Genomic DNA, 21,120 nt, shown 5'->3' with positions numbered 1-21,120 from the left:
AGGCTTTTGCCAACTTGCTGTTTCTCAGATGTTTTGGACCACATTCCCACCAGCTGATTGGGGCTGATGGGAGTTGCAGTCAAAAAACCTGGAGGGCACAAGGTTGATGAAAGCTGGCCTACACCATTAGTGATGAGTCAGCCATACTAGCTTGAATCTGATTACAATTGAGAATGTGTGTATTTAGACCAGAAACCTGAAGAGGCTGGAGAAAGAGGAAGGAAAATAAGATTATGCTATTTGAAGTATTGAGGCAATGGGTAATGTTTTGTGACCAAACTGTAGATAATGCCTGGGTCCTGCCATGATGATGAACTTTCCTTAGAAAATCCATACGCAAATAACGCTCTGCAAGTTCTGTGTTATAAATAGTTCTTTGGAGACATGTAAACCAATGACATTTGTTTCCTACAGGCTAAAAATGTTCTACTCTGAAAACTGGATTTGATTGTTACCCTGGATTAGTCACACTTCAGGGGATCAAGATGCAAATCCACCATGACAAAAAAAAAATATTCTAAAGGCTAAATAGATGGGTAACTCAGGCTGCTTCATAAAATCTTTTTTCCTTTTGTCTCTGGCTATAATGCATCTAGATCAAAATAAATAAACAGAAACTTATTCCCATAGAAACCTTGCAATCTAGTTGCTTTATATTTCCTAGCTGAAATTGTGAGCTAGTTCTTGCTGATTTTTTCATTGCCTTGTTTCTTGGGGCTAGATGCTTTATAATATAATTTATGCTCCTTTGTTTGAAAGAACATTAAACTTTATCAGGTTCACACAGTCCAGCTGTATGCAGGTTCTATATCGGACTTATCTCTTTTTTAATTTTTGCCTTAAGCACTTGCATTTGAAGAAGGGTAGCTCAAAAGTAACTCCTAACATTATAAACATTGGTCGTTTGAGTAAAGGTATTGACATTTAGAGTGAATTCTACAGTAACAAATCAGGATTGTGTTAACTTAAAGGCTAAAGGCATAACATAGAAGCCAGCACAATCCACACAAAGAGAACAATCGTGCTACTTTAGATTTTGAAAAGACCTTGTACTTTACCCAGGGTTCAATCATAAGAACATTTTTTCCCCCATTTTTTTCTCTCCTCCCCCAATCAGTTTGGATGAACACATGTTAGGAGAATAGCAACAACAGAGGTAGAGAATGTACTTTGTATGCAAGAGACATTCCCAATCCTGATTCAAGATAAAAAAGCAGCTATAACAATTTCCTGTGTGCAAGAAGAGTACAAAAAATGTTTAATACACAACAAAGAATTGTGGACTGAATTAATTATCTAAAACAAAGCTCTGCTCAATCTCCTAGTAGCTTAGCTTCAAATGCCTAGCACCATATGACAGACAGTTCATAACTAGGAATGGTGGAAAAATTCAGTTCAGTCAACATTTGAAGACACTCTTACTTAATTTGCACTTTCCAAAAGAATACATAAACTGAAACACAATTGTCTATGGAAATTCACACTTATCCAGATTTTGCAATGCAGTTTTTCACTGAGTGTACAAAAATGCATCTACTAGGGTTGGATGTGCACATAAATGCATATATTTGTTTACAAAAAAGAAAAATACGTTGTATTAGGAAAAATTGCTTTGCATAATGATGAATATTAGGGGAACATGCATTGAAAAATGTGTGTAGTAGGAGAAACCTGCACAAAAGTTGTGATGAATTTTCATAAGAACTTTTATTTTAAAAAATTGTAAACTGATGTGGAAACATGGATAATTGAACTTAAGATTGGGAAAATGAGAAAGTGAAAGAAAGCAAAAAAAATTGCCCATCTCTAGCCATAACTTGGAGGGATATCAGATGACATAAGCTCTATGACAGCATAAGGTCACCATCTGCAACTCATTGTAGAGCTTAAGTGGTAAGAAAAATCAAGTCTCATCAATTAGGTGCCAAACTGAATCAAGACAACATTAATGCTGCACTATAAGGCTATTGTTTTACATGGTCGCTTACTTGAGGGAGGAGAATCTGGACATCTGTAGGACACTAAATTTTGAGTTCCTGCTTGTTGGTGTTTGGATTCTCTGATCACTTCTTTCTGCTGAGCAGGCGTTGCAGATGTTCCCATAGGCTTCTCTCTTCCAACTGAAATTTAATTCAAAGGAAGATTAAAGGTCATCATATTTTATTTCTCTAGAAATGTCCCAAAAAATCAAGAAGGCAATAGGTCTTGCAGTTTTTCAATATATCATATTATTAATGCATGTTTTATCTTTATGCATTGTGGAAGATATACATATTTGAGTTTGGTCTCCTAGAAGCTCACTCCTTAATATCTCCCTACACAAAATGAGATGGTAATAAATTCCTATTACTGCTTTGGAAATCCAAGTCATGTGTTATCAGCTATGTATGCTTCAAGTGGCTTGTCCCTGAGGTATATTCCACTACCACATAATTCTGTTTCCTTCTCTTTAAGAAGAAAACACTGCCATAAGCCTTCTTCAGCCAAAATTAAATGTGTGCACAGTCCACCAAGCTCTGCTCCTATACATACTGCAGCAGCAAAGAAGAATCAGATGTAGAGTTATAGATTTCAAATTGGCAACATCTTCTTTGAAATAAGCTGCAACTTTTAAAATCCATTGAAAAATTTAAACTTACAAATATTGCAATAATCAAATCTGGTCATGATGGAGAAGAGGTCTAACCACTCCAGTTCCCCTGGGGCCAAGCCTGGCTGTACCACTGAGTGACTCCATGGTCCAGCTCAGTTTTTTCAGTCAAGGAGGGGAGTCCAGCCCCACAGCCACTGACAGGTTCTGCAGCCCAGCTAACAAACCCTCTCCCATCTCTGAACAACAAGGCAGCTTCTCTACCTGCTCTCATATACTGTAACCCCTCACACCAGTCTCTAATAGGTGCTTTCCAGCACTCATCTACCTGCCAAGTTGTGACAAGAAATACAAACTGAGTAACTGAATTAATTTTCCCCAACTCAATACCCCCCAGGAAGTCAAAAAACATGATAGGAATAGTTACAAATGCAAGGAGATTAATGGATTGGCCTAAATATGATCCTAAATGAGACCATTTCACAGGATGAATCCAGACTTTGCCTTTCACAGATAGAAAGGCTGTTTCCATCCATGGAAAGCCTTTGATCCAGCAAAAGGGGGAAGCTGATGTTTGCCTATTCCCCTCACATCCTGCAGTCCCAGAGTGACTTCTTCCCAACCCTCTAGTACTGTGCAGCAGGTGTTGTTGGGGAGAAGAAAATCAGCAAAGTTACTTTGCAGGAGCAAAGTCTGGATGCAAGATCATGCATTCATTTATTATTTCTTCAGAATGATAAAAAATATATCCTTTCCCTAAGGGCTCTGGCCAGGTAGTAATACTGTAAGATAAAAGTATGTGCATATAGATAGACAGATGTGTGTGCACACACATTAAATCTTGCTTACTTAGTCCACCTAAGAAAGTGCTGCAGTGCTGCATTGCCTCTTAATGATGCTTAAGTGGAAAGTAACTGTAATGGATCTACCACCACTGACTGCCCTCAGTTAAACGTGTAGTGAACTTATTGTATGGTGCGCCAATTAATTTAATTTCTAAATTGCCACCAGTCATCTTTTTGGGTTCTTGTGTGAGTGAAAACTTAGCTCGCCTGAGGTATTTTCAAATACAGTGGTACCTCAGGTTACATACGCTTCAGGTTACAGACTCCGCTAACCCAGAAATAGTACCTCAGGTTAAGAACTTTGCTTCAGGATGAGAACAGAAATCGTGCTCCAGCAGTGCAGCAGCAGCGGGAGGCCCAATTAGCTAAAGTGGTGCTTCAGGTTAAGAACAGTTTCAGGTTAAGAACGGACCTCTGGAACTAATTAAGTACGTAACCAGAAGTACCACTGTAGTATAATATACCATGGGGATCACCACACTCTTTTTAACTGGTCTGGGAGTCTTCTCTTTCTAGAAGATCTCTCCCCTCCTGACTGAGATGAGACCCAGGTAGACTGTATCTGCACACCTGCTATCTCCCCTGGCTCAGACTCAGCCCTCCAGTTAACTCCTGTCTGTATACTCCCCCAAGACACTCACTACAGTCTTACTATCTAAGCTATGAGGCTCCTTCCTCTAGCTACAGATATTCTCCTCAGAGATGTTAAACTCAATTCTGAACCAAACTCCCTCAGACAAACCCTGTCCTAATCCCTGTCTCCCATCTCAAATAAAGCCCTGTCTAAAAACTCCCTCAGAAACTGTTCCTCCCAAAGTGCTGCTCTGCACCTCCTATTTGGTTAGCTGGCTTGGTAGCCAATCAGAGAGAGGTTCCAGCCCTCTGGTGGAATTCTGAAGGACTGCATCACCAAACTAGTTTGGCTCTGAACAGTTATGTTCAACTAAAAGTGTCCATCTAAATGCAATTCTTGACTGAGCCTGGTTCTAGGATGGTATATTTTGTAGACTGCATACTGAGAAACTGCAATGGGATACATGAAATGGCACCGTCTCTTACCTGGGCTGCTCCTGCAAATCACCTGGGCTGCCTGATCAACACAATAACACTGAGTTGCATTAATTAAACTAGTATTAATGTTTGATTATTGCAGTACGATAGAGCAAATGCTTCATAAACAAGCCCTGCATTAGTGCCTCAAATACAGTTTTCATCTTTAGTTTCAATCAATGTCTTTAGCTTTCTAAAAAGACTCCAAACAATATTTTTAATGTAAAAGACCACCATTTAGAATGTGACATACATTTGACAACTTGCGGGTAAAACCAAATGTTGCTTTCTCCAGTGTGAACAACTGGTTTGGTCTGACCATTAGGCAGGAGACCTACATATATCCCTCTGTTTCGTGCAGATTCTAGGCTTACAGACCCACTTTCTAAATTCTTTTCCACTTTAAAATGACAGTCCACATCTCCTGTGCCCTGTAAGAAAGCAGCATAATAACAAGAAATCAGCTGAATGTCCACACATCAATACAAAGATTATTTTTCTGGTAAATTTCTCATTAAGGCAAGGGAGTTCATAGAATCATAGAATTAGAAGGGTCCCCTAGGGTCATCTAGTCCAACCCCCTGCAATGAAGGAATCTCAGCTAAAGCATTCATATACAGTTCAACATGCAGTTCAGTGGTCAAAAGATGCAGAAAAGATGTTAAAGACAGAATAAATCTGATTAATTAAATAAATCTGTGCAAACCAAACAAAGAATGCAGCCTACCAAAATCTCTCATGGCGGCTTGACCCTGTTCAACCTACAAAGAGCAAAACCCTAAGTAACGCCAAAGAAAGAACTGCTCCAAATTTGGTATACTGAACGACTTTAAAACATGGAGTGGATTTCTAAACATAACATTTCCTGTAGAATCTGACACAGCTTCCAAAATAACAGGTCTCCTACTGGCTTCCCAGGATAATACTTAAAGTAATATTACTATTTATCCCTCTAATAGTCTATCTCTATTCTGAAGAAGCCATTATTAAGAGCCTGAGAGCTCAGCCATCTTATTAATAGTACTGTTTGACACAACATTATAATGGCCATTTCAGTATATTCATTGACATTCACATTACTAAAGATCTACTGATACTTATTAGATGCAATACTTCAGGCATATTATAGGCAGCCATCCAGTTTTAATCAGCAATTTGCACTGACCTTAAAACCAGATTTAACATTATTATTATCAAGAAACCCGCAGTTAATCAATTTGATCCATGGGGAGGAGAGAGACTCTTAAGGTAGGCACACTCTATCTACAGGAACTATTAGCATGACTATCTGAAACATTTTACATAACTGTGGTTGTTACAAAGGTTGTTGTATAACCCCTTACAGAATAAAAACAGGCCTTGTTTTGTAAAAAAAAAGTTTTAAGCTTTCCTGTTTTTATTATTATTTATTACATTTCTACCCTGCCCTTCATCTGGGGATAACAGGGCAGTTTACAATATTAAAACACAAAAATACATAACATAATAACAGTTCAAAAGGCCATAGATTATTTAATTAGCCAAAGGCCTGGGAGAAGAGGAATGTTTTTGCCCAGCACCTAAATATATGTAGTGAAGGTGCCAGGCAAGCCTCCCTGGAGAGAGCATACCACAAGCAGGGAGCCACCACAGAAAAGGCCTGCTTTCGTGTTGCCACACCTCAGAAGCAGGCACCTGAAAAAGGACCTCCAATGATCTTTGAAGGCCTGGGTTGGTTCATATAGGGCAGGGGCAGGCCCGTGGGCCTCCTAAGGCCCGTGGGCCAGATGCGGCCCAATCGCCTTCTCAATCCGGCCTGCAGACGGTCCAGGGATCAGTGTGTTTTTAGATGAGTAGAATGTGTCCTTTTATTTAAAATGCATCTCTGGGTTATTTGTGGGGCATAGAAATTCGTTCATTATTTTTTTTCAAAATATAGTCCAGCCCCCCACAAGGTCTGAGGGACAGTGAGCCCCCCCCCCTTCGTGTCCTCTCCCTGCATGCCATATACATGCCTCCTCCACCAGACCAGGAGTGCAGGGCTGTAAAAAGGAAGGTGGAAGGGGGGATTGCCACAGCTCCCACTCTTCTCCAGACGGATCGGAGTAGGCGGGAGTCATGGGCGGGCAACAGACTGAATGTCACCCCCTTCTGAGATGACACCCCGGGCAATAGGCCCCCACTGTCCCCACCTTGCTCCACCCCTGCCTCGTTCCTCCCAGGAATCCCACCCTACTCAGTGGTTCTTTCATATTATGACACCTGTCTCATATAATCTTTACCATATTTCTGGGAAACAAAAATCATAGTACTGTCAAGTCTTAGCCAGATTCTTCTATGTTAGCACACTTAAAATTGCTTCTTCTTGTGGCAAGTTATGTCCACATCCACAGAGAAAGCATGAAAAAGAGCTCCTTACCGTTCCATTACACTGCCCATCCTTGATCCTCAGATACATTCTTGGGTTTTTTACACTTTCAAACATGCAAACCCCAGAGCTGATTTTATGTACTCTCCAGTAAGAGTCATCAGATTGATTTCCTGCTCCACTGCAGCTCCCATCAGGCCTCAGGCAGAGAGACTGGCAGTAGCTAGTAGTGAGCAAAATTATGGCACTGTTGTGGAACACTCCCTAGAAATCAGCAAAAAGAACCAACTGTAAATAATATGGCCTTTCAAACAGCTCTTTACTTCTTCACCCTTCATCCCAGTGCAGTGACTCTCCAATCCTTGTTACCCACAGCAAAACACAAAATGTTTCCTTTTTTATGGTGCCAGGTCTCCCACACATTTGATACAAGCCAATAAGGCTGCAATCCTATACCAGCTTACCTGGAAGTAAGTGTCAAATAACTCATTGGGACTGTGTGTGATGGAGTCTCCTTCTTTGGAGGTCTTTAAGCAGAGGCTTGACAACCATATATCAGGAGTGCTCTGATGGTGTTTCCTGCTTGGCAGGGGGTTGGACTCGATGGCCCTTGTGGTCTATTCCAACTCTAGGATTCTATGATTCTATGACTTACTTTTGAGGAGATGTCATGTGTAGGATTGCACTTCCACTTACTTCAGCCGGATTAGTAGATGCTGGGAGAGGGGGTCTGAGAGATAGTGGCTTGCTTAAAACCAAGCCTAAGTATTTCCTAGTTCTCACTCTAAGACAAATGTGGTACTTGTGAAATGTGGCACATATATTTATTTTGCTCCAGTTAAATAAAAACCTATGTGGGAAGTTTATCTTTTCACAGGGAAATAAAACTTGTGCTCCACTTTGCAAGTGACAGCTTAAAAAAAAGATATCATTTCCATGTAGGAAGGGGGGGGGGGAATCACACACAAAGTGTGAAGCAGTCCTACATATCAGACTTGGTTGTTTTTATATGTGTTCGCACACAACCTCACCTGACTTTTGGTTGTGTATGGCAGAATTATTCAGGGCTACAAGGAACAACAAAGGGATTTAAAAAGAAACCCTAGCCTCACACAGTGATTTTGACGATTGCAGTCTTCAGCTCCACCTAGTGGGTGGAGAGATCTCTCTCAACTGTTGAAACCAGTTAAGGCACTGGCTTATGACACACACCACCCAATTGCCTTTCTCCTCCAATCTTACCTTAACATGAACTACAAACTCCTTTGTCAGTCCTGCATAGCTTATGGCATCATCAGCTACAGTGCCTTGGAGACTGAAAGTCACCATTTGCCCTGGGTTCTGGGCAGATTCCAGAATTGTGCAACGATTTGGTTGAACGTGAACCTGCAGCTCACAGTGGACGTCACCATTGTTCTAATAAGGGCAAGATGGGACTAATCAGTATATTAGACTGAAAACTGAGCCAGATAAAAAGTAATGGTTTTCTTTGCACCCAAACTGCAGGGCCAACTGCAGATTGCCATAAGCACCAAAGATCACCTTGCAGTTATTCATTTATTATTCATTATTTAGTTCAACAATTTATAAAATCCTTAACACATTAGTTTCTATGGGGACATTTTTCTTCTGTTGCCTTCAGGCTTGCATTCTGACGCTGCTGGATGCTGCAGGATTTCAAGTCTCAGATTTTGCTATCTGGAGATATAAAGTATCCAGAGAATTTCACCTCTCCTTATTTCTTAAAGGGTACTTTAGCACCTTCAACAACAACGCTGCAAAAGGTCACACAGAAGGCTTCAAATCAGAAGGTCATACTCTAGAACCAAAGTCTCTTGGCAGTTCAGTTCAAATTCAAGATTTCCACCTTATCATTGTCTCCAGTAGAAACTATCTGTGGCTTCTTATAAGAGTGAAATCCCGTTACATTGTATTTATAAAGAAAAAAAACAGACATTATTAAGGCCAAACCAGCAAATATGATTTGTGGGATAATCCTCCAGCATTACAGGCATCGCTGTGGTTTTATGGATGGTGCTCTTAGCTAGAATGCTAAGAGCATAGTATTAAGTAAATTATAACGGGTACTAATATGCAATAGTATAAAAATACAGCAGCACAGTGCACAGCTTTGGAATAAAACACTCTAGGCAAAGAAGACTTCTTTGTGGTACAAGGCTTCTTAGAACCACACCCCACTGCCCTCTGGTTCTCTCTTTAAACTGTGTTGGCTTTTGTCAACTTGGTGCTCTCTTGATGTTTTTGGACAACTCCCATCAGGCTGGGAAGACTGCACTGCATATTAATCAGTTCCTGATCTTGCCATATTTCATCCTATCTACTGAATGCAATCTGTATGGTTTTTTGTAAATTCTCAATATCAGCAGCATTAGTAGTTTTGGTTATGCCAAAGAGAAAAGACTGAACCAAAAATCATGGAGCCCAGTACGGTAATTCAAACCCACCCACAAAATGTAAGGTATTAACCTTTTATTTATTTCCACTTTCTCTGCATGATTTCAATCCAAAAGGCCCTCAAGAACTGTTAATATGTCACAAATATAGCTTTCCCACTATGCTTCAGTGAGAATGCATAAAAGAAAGCTACATTGCTATTTTAAATAGTGAAAACAAGCAACTATTTTACTTCTTTCTTATTATTCACTCTAAAATAGTACGTATCACACATTTTCAGGGACAAATCCTGAAGGCTTCAACAGTTTGAGAATAGTCACTTGAAATATACTGGCACAATTTGTCTCCTGTAATCTCATCCTGAAAAGAAACTTCTTAATATTTCGATATTTAGCTATTTATAAACAAAAAACTGATTACAAATGGGGGTGGGGAGGCAAGGTTCATGAGATTCATCACATACGTCTGGTTTTGGTGACCACTATATTTGCGATACAGTTTACATTTTTGGAAATTCATAGACACATGGGAAAAACCTGGGCAGCTTCATACCATTCCAGCAACTGAACCATGAGCAAAGCCAAGGGCTAGGTGTGGCACTGGGTGACTTTTAAACACACATGTGTTTCCTTTTTTGATGGCCACATCGAAAAGACCTTTAAAAAAAACAGAAGCAAAAAAACCTGATCAGCTGTTTCATAGCATTTTGTCTGGGATGTTCTCATTCTTAAAACCCAAAAGACAGCATGAAGTTTACTCTTTCTGAAATATATTGTTCCTCTCACAGATAAAATGTGAGGCTTTTAGATTCTCTGGTGATGGTCCTGGTGGTGAAATTGCTATATCAATGTTGTTCTCTCAGGAATGTTTATCCTTGCCCACTAGTGTGACTAGACAGTGGGTGACATCGAAACACACCCAGACATACTGATACAAACAAGGATGTGAAGATACAATTTGAATCACAGTGTGGAGAAATGACCTTGCTGCATTTTAAGCAGGTAGTGTACACTGCTGCTATCAGCACGTAGGTCTTACAAGCTACCTTCTACACACACACACACACACACACACACACACACACACACACACATGTGTAGAATTACAGAGGAAAGTGGCTGGGATGAATAGAGCAATTTCCAGGCTTGATATTTGCTGCTTCTCATTTGTGAAGCTACACAAACCCAATGTGAGCATTTCTGTGTGGTTCTACAGCCCGCAGTGGCGTAGTGTGGGTTGTCAGCACCCGGGGCAAGGCAAGTAATTTGCGCCCCCTAACCCGTGGATTTGCGCCCCCTAACCCATGGATTTGTGCCCCCTAACCCGTGGATTTCCGCCCCCTAACCCTAACCCCCAGATGTTGCGCCCGGTGCGGCCGGGCCCCCCTGCACCCCCCACGCTACGCCAATGACAGCCCGTACAACAAAGGCTCAAGGAGCTGCCCCTTCCTCTTAGCCTTAATAAGTGTAATGTGTGTAAAACAAAGAATTTCGTTTAAATAATCTACTGTCTTAACTCTGTACTGTACATCTACAAAAGTTTAGAGAGTCCTCTTCACAACAAGGGTTAACAAAAATTTACCATGCTCACAAAGAAGAGACAACAAAGTTACCGTATTTATCTTTCTTGTCACCATGGGCATGAACAGTTCCATCAGGAGACAGGCATATGAATCCATGGGATACCTTGTTGTAAAACTGAAGTGTATTGCCTTTCTGAAATTTCCACTTTTCAGCTGCCCACTGGAAAGGCAGACAACAAATCATCACACAAACGGCAACACATCAAGTATCCTACACTGAATTAATATAAATTTCAACCAGCCTATTGCTGTCTGCTCTGACTGGCAGAAGTTCTTCAGGGTGTCATCAGAAGCGTTTTAGCCCCGCAACCCATGACCTTTTAGCTGGAGATGCTAATTAAGGACAGTACCTTGTGCTTGCACAGTGCCCATTTCTACTACGAACCTATGGCCCCTCCCAAAGACTGCTTGTGCGAAACACATGGACAGCCACAGATGTTGTACAGCATGATTTAAATGGGTCTAATAATTTTGTTTAAAGCTTTAAAAAAAAGGATAGAAGGTAGAATTTTACCATTTCTGCTCTTTTGATTTCCAGTTCTTGTCCTACAGAAATAAAAACACTAATATGAGTAAAGTCTAAGGGGCAAATTTACTAGAATCAACAAGACTTAAATCCTATATAATTCCAGGGAAACTTTGTGGTCCTACGTATGTTGCTCTGGAAGTACCGTATTTTTCGCCCTATAAGACGCACTTTTTCCCCTCCAAAAATGAAGGGGAAATGTGGGTGCGTCTTATGGGGCGAATGCAGACTCCTTGGCTTCAGCGATAGCAACACGAAGCCTCCGAAGCCTGCGCTCCGGAGGCTTCGCGTTGCTTCCGCTGAAGCCAGGAGAGTCTGCTGTTTGAGGCTGGCGGTGGAGGAAAGCAGCGCTTCCCCCATCGCCAGCCCCAGAGGATGGGGGGCAGCAGGAAGGCGCGCGACGCCTTGCTGCTACTCTCCAACCCGGGTTTGAGGCTGGCGGTGGGGAAAGCAGCGCTTCCCCCATCGCCAGCCCCAGAGGATGGGGGGCAGCAGGAAGGCGCGCAACGCCTTGCTGCTACTCTCCAACCCGGGTTTGAGGCTGGCGGTGGGGAAAGCAGCGCTTCCCCCATCGCCAGCCCCAGAGGATGGGGGGCAGCAGGAAGGCGCGCGACGCCTTGCCGCTGCTCTCCAACCCGGGTTTGAGGCTGGCGGTGGAGAAAGCAGCGCTTCCCCCATTGCCAGCCCCAGAGGATGGGGGGCAGCAGGAAGGCGCGCGACGCCTTGCTGCTACTCTCCAACCCGGGTTTGAGGCTGGCGGTGGGGAAAGCAGCGCTTCCCCCATCGCCAGCCCCAGAGGATGGGGGGCAGCAGGAAGGCGCGCGACGCCTTGCCGCTACTCTCCAACCCGGGTTTGAGGCTGGCGGTGGGGAAAGCAGCGCTTCCCCCATCGCCAGCCCCAGAGTATGGGGGGCAGCAGGAAGGCGCGCGACGCCTTGCCGCTGCTCTCCAACCCTCCTTTGGGCTTTTGCGGGAGATGGGGAAATTCCCCCACCTCCCGCAAAAGCAGGCAAAAGCCGTGCGCTCTTTAAAGGGGCTCCGCGGCTTCTGCTGGCTTTTCTACGAGGGGGGGAATTCCCCCACCTCCTAGAAAAGCCTGCAGGAGCCACGCACCCTTTAAAGAGCAAGCGGCTCTTGGGGGCTTTTCCCCAAGGAGGGAGAAGGGACTGACTGGCCCTTTCAGTCCCTTCTCCCTCCTAGTCGAAAAGCCCGCAGGAGTTACGTGGGGCTCCTGTGGGCTTTTGCGGGAGGTGGGGGAATTCCGCCACCTCCCGCAAAAGCAGGGAGAAGGTCTTGGAGTAGCGCACAGGCTGCGTGCAGCCTGTCCGCTGCTCCCAGAGCTGCGGGGGGGAATCATATTTTTTTCCTTGATTTCCCCCCCCCCTGAAAACTAGGTGCGTCCTATGGGCCGGTGCGTCTTATAGGGCGAAAAATACGGTAAGTCCCAATGCATTCAATTAGGCTTACTCACAACTAAACATGCATAAGAATACAATCTCAGACTGATTAAGCCTTAAGGCTTTGAAGCAGGTATCAGTGCTAAACCTTAAATATCAAAGAAATTATATACTGGTTGCATGCACAACCAACATTGAAACACCCAGAATGTGACCTTCTATAGACACACCACAAAGTGCCATGGCTCATGAAATGTTCTTGTCTGCCAGTGGTTTATACTTACTCCCAGCAAATGTGTCATCAAGAGTGACATACAGTTCTCTAACAATTTTGCCATCATCTTCTCCTTGATCTAGCCACCTTTGGGGGGAAAACACATTATATAACAACAATACATATTTCCATGCTGCTCTTTATAAACTCAAGTACGGTATATTAAAATGAACCTGGGTTATTAGTTTGGCCAACTCTAGATTACATATCAGAAACATGGTTGTGGGACCAGATAAAGGTCTACCTTTAGGAAAAGACAAATATTTTAAAAGAGCAACATTTTGTTAACTTCTCTTTCAGAAGTTTAATAATGAGTATTTCCCCCTAAGAAAGTTTAATCTCAGTATTGTAAAACTGGTGCACAGCTATGTGAAGAGTAAAAGCTACTACAAACACAAGTACAAGCACAAACAATTCTTGTGTTTATGAAAAAAAAGTGATTGCCATAAAATTAAAACTGTACTGAAAGATCTCTACTGGATGAAGCCATTAACCTCTTGAGCAGTGTGTGATTTCTATTGATAGATTGGGGACTAGCATTAATATAGGAAGATAAAAATCTGTATGTTAAAGGAAATGAATGGGTAAAAGAACAAACTAGATATGAACGGGTCATTAATAATATTTTGTTGTGAAAATCCTGCTCACAATAATAATAATAATAATAATCATAATCATAATAATAATAATAATAATAATAATAATAATAATAATAATAATAAAATCTGGCTGGATTTCCCTTGTTTGGGAGCAGCCTTATTTGAGAGCAGCAAGTCCCACTGCAGTCAAATGACTTACTTCCAAATAAACTTGCATAGTACTGGGTTGCATGGACAAGATTATATTTAGAACATTTCATGAAATACAGCCTCCATAAAAAAGGATGGCCAAAGCTTGAGAGGGAACATTAGCTGGGGGTAGACCTGTGCTAAGGTCTATGAAAAGGGGATGAGTTCTGCTTTCATTGTTTTATGTGGGTGACTGAGGTAAAGAAATAGTTACTTGTATTCCCTGACACCCCACAAGCAACTGTGGAACTTCCCCCTCACATTATGTTTAATGAAGAGGTGTGAATGGGGCTGACTGCCCAGGAGGGGGCGATGTGGCATATCTAATCTCTCTTACATGAGGACTGAGAAATCTATGGCCCTCCAGAGGTTGTTAGGCTCCAGCTCCCATCAGCTCCAGCCAGCATGGTCAATGAGCAGAGGCAGTGAAAGTTGTAGCCCAGCAATACTGCAAGAGGCACAGGTTCTACACCCCATGATTTGATCAAAAGATCATATGCAATGTTACCACCCATAGTATTTGACTAGTAGATGCATATAACAGGTGCTCTATATCCTTGAAATTTTTGCTTCATGTTTTGAAACAGTAAGCCTTTTCCCAACCTCACCAAATAGAAACATCTTCTTTTATAATGAAAATACAAATAATTGTCAAAAGATGATAAAATATTTGGAATCTGCTGAGGAAGACTCATTTTGAGCCAGGTCTTTTCTCAGAACCTGTGAGGTAAGCCCCAGAACCTTCTTTAAGTACTAAAGGCTATATCTGGATCACGTGAGATAATAAATGTTGAGTGTGCCTTTGAGTGGTCTCAGTGCATTTTCTTCACTATTGAGTAAAAACAAACAGTATTGCTGGGGCGTTGGACTAGATGACCCCTGGGATCCCTTCTAACCTACAATTCTTTGATTCTATGAAATTCAGAGTATGCAATTCTTCTAACTTAACAACAGGTTCTTGGAAGATCGTAGCTGATCATCACGTACAATGAGGTCTAACATTCTGAGTTGGTTAACACAATCTTTTTCAAAATTATAAACTTCACAAACCTGTGGCACGCAAAGTTATAATCCGAGCTGGTAATAAAATCCTTGACTACAATTTTCTCCAGAAACCAACCATTTCCTAGGAGGAATTATGAAGATGATAAAGATTCCATTCTTAATAGTGAACTAATCACACACACACAATTGACTGTTACTAAGATCCAGATAAAATGTGCATGAACAATGCATGGGATGCTGTAGATATGCAATTGAGTCATCACAGGGCTAACGAAACATATATCTTACTCAATGTCACCTTGAATTCACCTTTTCTGTTCAATCTGAGCACATGCTCACCTGCTAATAATCAAGTCTTATATAATCAAATAATCAACACACATCTGTGGACCATTTATTTGTACTACATATGAATAGTATTTACATATTAGCAAACTTTTCTCTATGATATTTTTTTTGGGGGGGGGATCAAATGTGAATTGTATGTAGAGGAAAAAACCCTAATCCTACAGTTTATGCTGTAAAGGCTGCAGTGCTTACTGAATGATAAACTGCTGTGAAGCAGTGTAATTTTGTGGCATACTCCAGGAGCACGGAAAAGTAATGGTTCAATCATCAACCAATCAAATCAAAGGTTCACAATGCAGATTGTCACCAGTTTGGGAGAATTGTATATTGACAAGCACAAAGCATAACTGAGAAGATTGATTCTTTTATGCTGCAGTTCTCACTAAAAGGCTGAAAATCAGTTTACCTCTTCAAACATTACAGTTTCCCTACACGAAGTTTAAGAAAAAATATGTAAAAAAATGTGTACACAATCATGGGTGAAAACAGTTTGAATGTCCAGTTTGCCTACCAAATGATGGTAGGCATATTTTTCCTAAAATAACCTGCTTGTCCTAAATATTGATCTGTCATTTTAAAAATAAAAATATGTAGCTTCTGTGAGTCCAGTAGTCATATAAATGGGCTACTTGTCATCATTTCTATGTCAGCAAAACAGGTTGACAGAATTCACTGCATTGACATTTCTGACCTGAGCCAAGTCCATTGTGTCCTATAACAATTCTATGCAGATTTCCAAGGTGCACAGCTTCAAGTAAAAATATATCAGTCTGCAATCAAACAATTAAAGTGTGATTAGAAAAGTTTCAGGATTAAAAATGTTAGATCTCTCTCTCTCCACATTATAAGTCTATGTGGTCAGTGAAGCACATAAGTATGAATGGATACCCAAAACCAGTTTCTGCCTGTGTAGTAAATGGCAAAAATAATTCTTGTTGATCACAGTAACTCGCCTGAATTAAAATAATTGTTCAGTGGGCTCAGATCCCTTGGAAGCAACACTGAAGCTAGGTGGCTGGCAGCTGAGGAATCCCCTAGCCGGCTGCTTGGATTGATGGGCTTTCTCTCCAGCTAACCATTTGACTCTTGGGCTAATCCAGCCATGGCAAGTGGGTGGGGCTTGGGAGTGGAGCAGGCTTCACTCCTATAAAGGCTGGCTGCACCCTACCCCAGGGACCTTAGTCTGCTGAAGAACATCTCAGCCAAACTACATAGGGTCACTAGCCGATCTGATTTTGGCAGAATACTTTCCTAACCTACATATTTGAACTGTCCCTACTGATATGATTTTTTAAAAAATGTCCTGACATACTGCTAGTAGCATTATTGGGACAAATGAGTTTATGGGTTAGAAACCTGTGCTTTCTGAATGCATGAACAGCCCTGTAGAAATATTCGCAATGAAATGGGAACAGGGGAGTACTTCAGAAGATAGACACATTGCTATAATCCACTCACTTGTCCTTTTACACATTTCCTAGGTTTCTTTGACCTACGGAGCTGTCGGGAACCAGTGTCACCCTTTTCTCCATAGACAGCAATGTAGATATCAGCTTCTGTTCCAGCATTCCACAGATCACCTGTTACCACATGCACCTCGTACACTGCCACTGACAGTAAGAGAAGACAGGCTTTTACAAACATACTATTGCATGCACAACACCAACAACTGATACAGATGTATCATCCTATTGGGAAGTTTGGCTTACTATACAGTAAGAAGAGTTGCCCCCATATTAGCTAGTGTCTATAAGAAAACAAATCATATATAGGGTGTTTCTTATGTGTCATCAACATCAGGATGTATGTGTTTATGGAAAAATAAATGTTTGTACTCTGCCTCATTCATGAAAGGGTGTGTGCCTTTTTCAATATGGAGGAGCAAGTGCAAAGCTTGAGGGTACTGCTATCACTTGAGGCATAAGTGGCCTTGGTGGCCTTGAGTGCCTTCCACTAGCTTTGGCTGGTGGCCCAGCTACACCCCTATCTGGACAGAGATAGCCTAACTTCTGTCATCTACGCTCTAGTAACTTCTAGGTTAGATTACTGCAATGCAGTCTATGTGGGGCTGCCTCTGAAGATGGTTCAGAAACTTCAGCCGGTGCAGAATTCAGCGGCTAGGTTGCTCACTGGGGCAAGATGGTTTGAGCATCTTATACCAGGCATAGGCAAACTCGGCCCTCCAGATGTTTTGGGATGACAACTCTCATCATCCCTAGCTAACAGGACCAGTGGTCAGGGGTGGTGGGAGTTGTAGTCCCAAAACATCTGGAGGGCCAAGTTTGCCTATGCCTGTCTTACACCGATCCTGGCCCGACCGCACTGGCTTCCAATTACTTTCTGGGCCCAACTCAATGTGCTAGTTTTGACCTTCAACATGGCTCAAGGATCACCTGTTCCTCTTTCCTTGAATGAACTGACCTGGACCCTGCAATCATCATTCGAGCCCCCTCCTCATGTGCCTCCTCCACAAGAGGTGTGGAGGGTGGCAACGTGAGAATGGGCCTTTTCTGCCCTGGCTCCCCACTTGTGGAATGCTCTTTCCAGGGAGGGTTATCTGGCACCTTTGTTACATACTTTTGGCACCAGGCAAAAACATTCCCTTCTCCCAGGCCTTTGGCTAATTAAACAATTAAATGTCTTTTAAACTGGGGGGAGGGGGGAGAGATATTATTTTTGTTATGATGTTATACATTTTTGTGTTTTTAATATTGTAAACTGCCCTGTGATCCTCAGAGAAGGACAGTATATAAATTTAATAAATAATTAAGATAACAATAATTCTCTACAATAATGTGGAGAAAGTGTTGTATATCAAGGCAAGCAACTTCTGTAACATCTGTCTGGGAGCAATGACCCAGAGGCATTAAGCTGATTTATACAAGGAAAATATTAATGTATATAAATAAACGTGGAAAAGAAACCAACCAGGCAAAGTTAAGCATCTTGAAGTTCATCCAATTTCACTGGGAGAGATTTAAACATATGCTTAATTGTCCCACTAAAATCGTACTTCCGGGTTGACGCGATCTGGAAATGGCGGATTCCCTCCGAGCTGCGGAGGGAATCGGCTCTACTGAGGACGGGTCTTTGCCGCGCCGGTGACGCGGGGACCCTTAAAAACCGCAGGCGCGGAAGCCTGCGGACTGAAGACTCGGCGGGTGCCTTAAGCGCCCCCCCTGATCCACGAAGAGCCTTTTTAAAGGCTGCGGAGAGGATACGGGGGTGGCGTGGCACTGAGAGTCGACCGCTACCTCGGTGGAGCGAAGCCGCGAGCCATGACCAGAGAGCGCTGACTTTCTTCCTTGAAAATTTGGACTGAAAGAATTACCCGTGAGTAAGACGGATTGGGACTTTAAAAATTTTACCCTGAATTGGAGACGACCGGGGTGTGTGCTAAAAGGAAGTCCGCACCCCCCCCTGCAGACGATCTAAGCAACGACATAAGAGCTAAGTTGGAGAGCCTACCCTTGGTGGGGTGAGTTAAAAAGGACACTAACTTTCAAGATTTAGCTAAAGGAAATTGTGTGCTGGAGAGTGGAGTTTTGGAGACCCTCTTTATGTTTTAAACAACCCCCCCTCCCGGGCTCGGGAACGTCCTGCCTTCGTGCCTGTGTAAGAGCTGCGGAGTTTGACAGCTGTCAAAGCTGTCAAACGGGCAGTTTAAAGCGGAAAAATCACTATTTAAGATCCCTCTGGATTAAGACGAGGTATAATTGAGCTAAAATTGTTGGAAACAAAGTAACAATAATAAGCTAAAGGACTGTTGGAGAAAAGACTAATAAGTAACCAGATTCCCCCTAGGGGGAATTCTGTGAAACTACAATGGATACAATGGCTGTGGATGGAAAGTTACTAGTGGAAATCGAAAGGATGTTTCAATTGGTGGGAATCTTACAAGAGCAGAGCTTAGCCATGAATAAACAACTTATCACTATGACCTTGGGAACAGGCAACTCTGCTGTTTGTATTGAGGACCTGAATGAGAAAGAATCCACAGCTGAATGGGAAACAATGTCTACAGAGGTGGAAGAGACTAAACAAGAAAAAGAGAAAGTAACCTTGGGAAGCAACAACCAAAAGCTGACATCTGTGGAACTCAAGCAAGGAGACTCTGGGAACATATCTACCACAAGTCTGCGAAAGATGCAGAAGAAGAAGGAGGAGGTTCTGGGACAATATGGAATACAGGAACTTAAAATAAAGAAATATGATTGGGGCCTCCGTTTGGACTTTGACTTTGAAGATACAGGCTTTGTGGAAATACTCCAGCAGTTGCTTTCAAATCTCCATGTGGGAAGAGAATATGCTTTCATGGTGAAAGATCTTTTTCCAGACTCGACGACTGACATAAAGGACTACCAACAAGACCGGCGGAGAGGGACTGAAAGGGACTTGAAAGCCTCGGACGTGAGGAACCCAGGCTGAGAATCTTGACTTTGGATTTTTATTGGGAAGGGACAAAAACTGGGGATGGGAGGGAGGGAAGAGGAGATTCTTAAAAACTCTTAAGACTTTCAGGTTTGGTTAATATGACTTTTAATCAAGATAAAATGAAAAATCGATGGAAGAGAACTTAAGTCCAACTTAGGAAAATCAATTTTTTGAGGTAATAAAATGAATAAGATGGTTAAGAGGAGAAATACCAACTTGCTGATATAATCTTGGGAATTGGGATGCACGAGGGGGGGTGGGGGGAAGTCAGGGAACAAGGTTATGAAAAGAGGATCTGCTGAATTTATACATGTTTGTGTCTTGTGTTATTTTTGTGTCTGTATTGTCTTTATAAAAGCGGAAAACCCAATAAAATTTTTATTAAAAAAAAAATTGTCCCACTAAAATCAATGGGTTAGTGGACCATTAAATCCCATTGATTTCATTGGGACTGTTCTAAGCATGACTGAGTTGGGTCTCCAACCCAATAAGACATAATTTCTAAATTAACTTCTTTATCTTGGCATATTTCCACATCTACTATCGGAACTCAGAGAGTAGAGAAGGGGGAATGGTTGCTTGTACCTAATGAGGAGAATCTCTGTTAGCAAATGTAGCTACGAGATATAACACTGAGTAGGAAGCGATCAGAGCAGTATATGAGGGCTGTGGGCAAAGCCCTAAATGGTCTTGGTCCAGTGTACCTGAAGGAGCGTCTCCACCACCATCATTCTACCCAGACCCTGAGGTCCAGCACTGAGGGCCTTCTGGCAGTTCCCTCACTGTGAGAAGCCAAGTTACAGGGAACCAGGCAGAGGACCTTCTCAGTAGTGGCACCCGCCCTGCAGAACGCCCTCCCACCAGATGTCAAAGAGAACAACAACTACCAGACCTTTAGAAGACATCTGAAGGCAGCCCTGTTTAGGGAATCTTTTAATGTTAAAAGTATTGGGCTTAAACATGTATTTAATGGTCATATATTTCTATTTATCATTCCCCATTAAGTATTTTCCATGTCTAAGCAGTTTCCTATTGATTGCAGTTATAGGGACGGGAAGAGTCCCCATAACTCCTGCTATTTTTGTATTCCTTACCTGGAAGAATGGGCTGACCCAGATGTAAAACAGGAAGTTCTTGACATATTTCGCCATCATCCTGTTGTGCCAGCCACCTATCTACAGGGAAATCAAACTGCTCCCCTGTCACAAGATTCTGCAAATGCAGCTGAAATGCAAACAATCAAGTCTACATTATTGTGGTATCTTTGCAAAAATGAACTAATACTATTCAAAAATGAACAAATGCTGTTACAGTCTTTACTGGAACAGACCCCTGAGTATGTGAGGGTCACTTTTTATGCTGCATTGTAAATATAGAGAATGAGTTTTCCAACCAAAACCCATGTCAGAGGTTTCCTGAATTTGTACTGTAAGTGTAAACCATACAAATCTCTCTAATCTACCTTTCCCCCCTCAGAATACATGATAATTGTGTCTGTGCCCTTTAGAAGTCTAAGATG

At 42.1% G+C, this 21,120-nt stretch overlaps 1 protein-coding gene across 1 annotated transcript in view; it reads right to left on the bottom strand.

Moving 5' to 3' along the window:
- Positions 1-21,120, bottom strand: part of LOC308593623 (lipoxygenase homology domain-containing protein 1-like) — a 181,184-nt gene that overhangs the window by 115,142 nt on the left and 44,922 nt on the right. The window contains exons 6-17 of the mRNA XM_081206073.1: positions 20,696-20,825; positions 16,626-16,777; positions 15,859-15,937; positions 14,865-14,940; positions 13,037-13,113; positions 11,344-11,375; positions 10,860-10,989; positions 9,800-9,903; positions 8,075-8,248; positions 6,884-7,096; positions 4,739-4,916; positions 1,989-2,120 (exon numbers count right to left, since the gene is read on the bottom strand). Of these exons, the coding sequence (XP_081062199.1) occupies positions 1,989-2,120; positions 4,739-4,916; positions 6,884-7,096; positions 8,075-8,248; positions 9,800-9,903; positions 10,860-10,989; positions 11,344-11,375; positions 13,037-13,113; positions 14,865-14,940; positions 15,859-15,937; positions 16,626-16,777; positions 20,696-20,825 (1,477 nt within the window). The remainder of the gene's footprint in view (positions 1-1,988; positions 2,121-4,738; positions 4,917-6,883; positions 7,097-8,074; positions 8,249-9,799; positions 9,904-10,859; positions 10,990-11,343; positions 11,376-13,036; positions 13,114-14,864; positions 14,941-15,858; positions 15,938-16,625; positions 16,778-20,695; positions 20,826-21,120) is intronic.

The sequence above is a fragment of the Podarcis bocagei genome (genome assembly GCF_964188305.1).
Source record: "Podarcis bocagei genome assembly, chromosome: 8".
In the NCBI taxonomy this organism is placed as follows: domain Eukaryota; kingdom Metazoa; phylum Chordata; class Lepidosauria; order Squamata; family Lacertidae; genus Podarcis; species Podarcis bocagei.
This window is presented reverse-complemented; position numbering and strand designations above follow the sequence as displayed.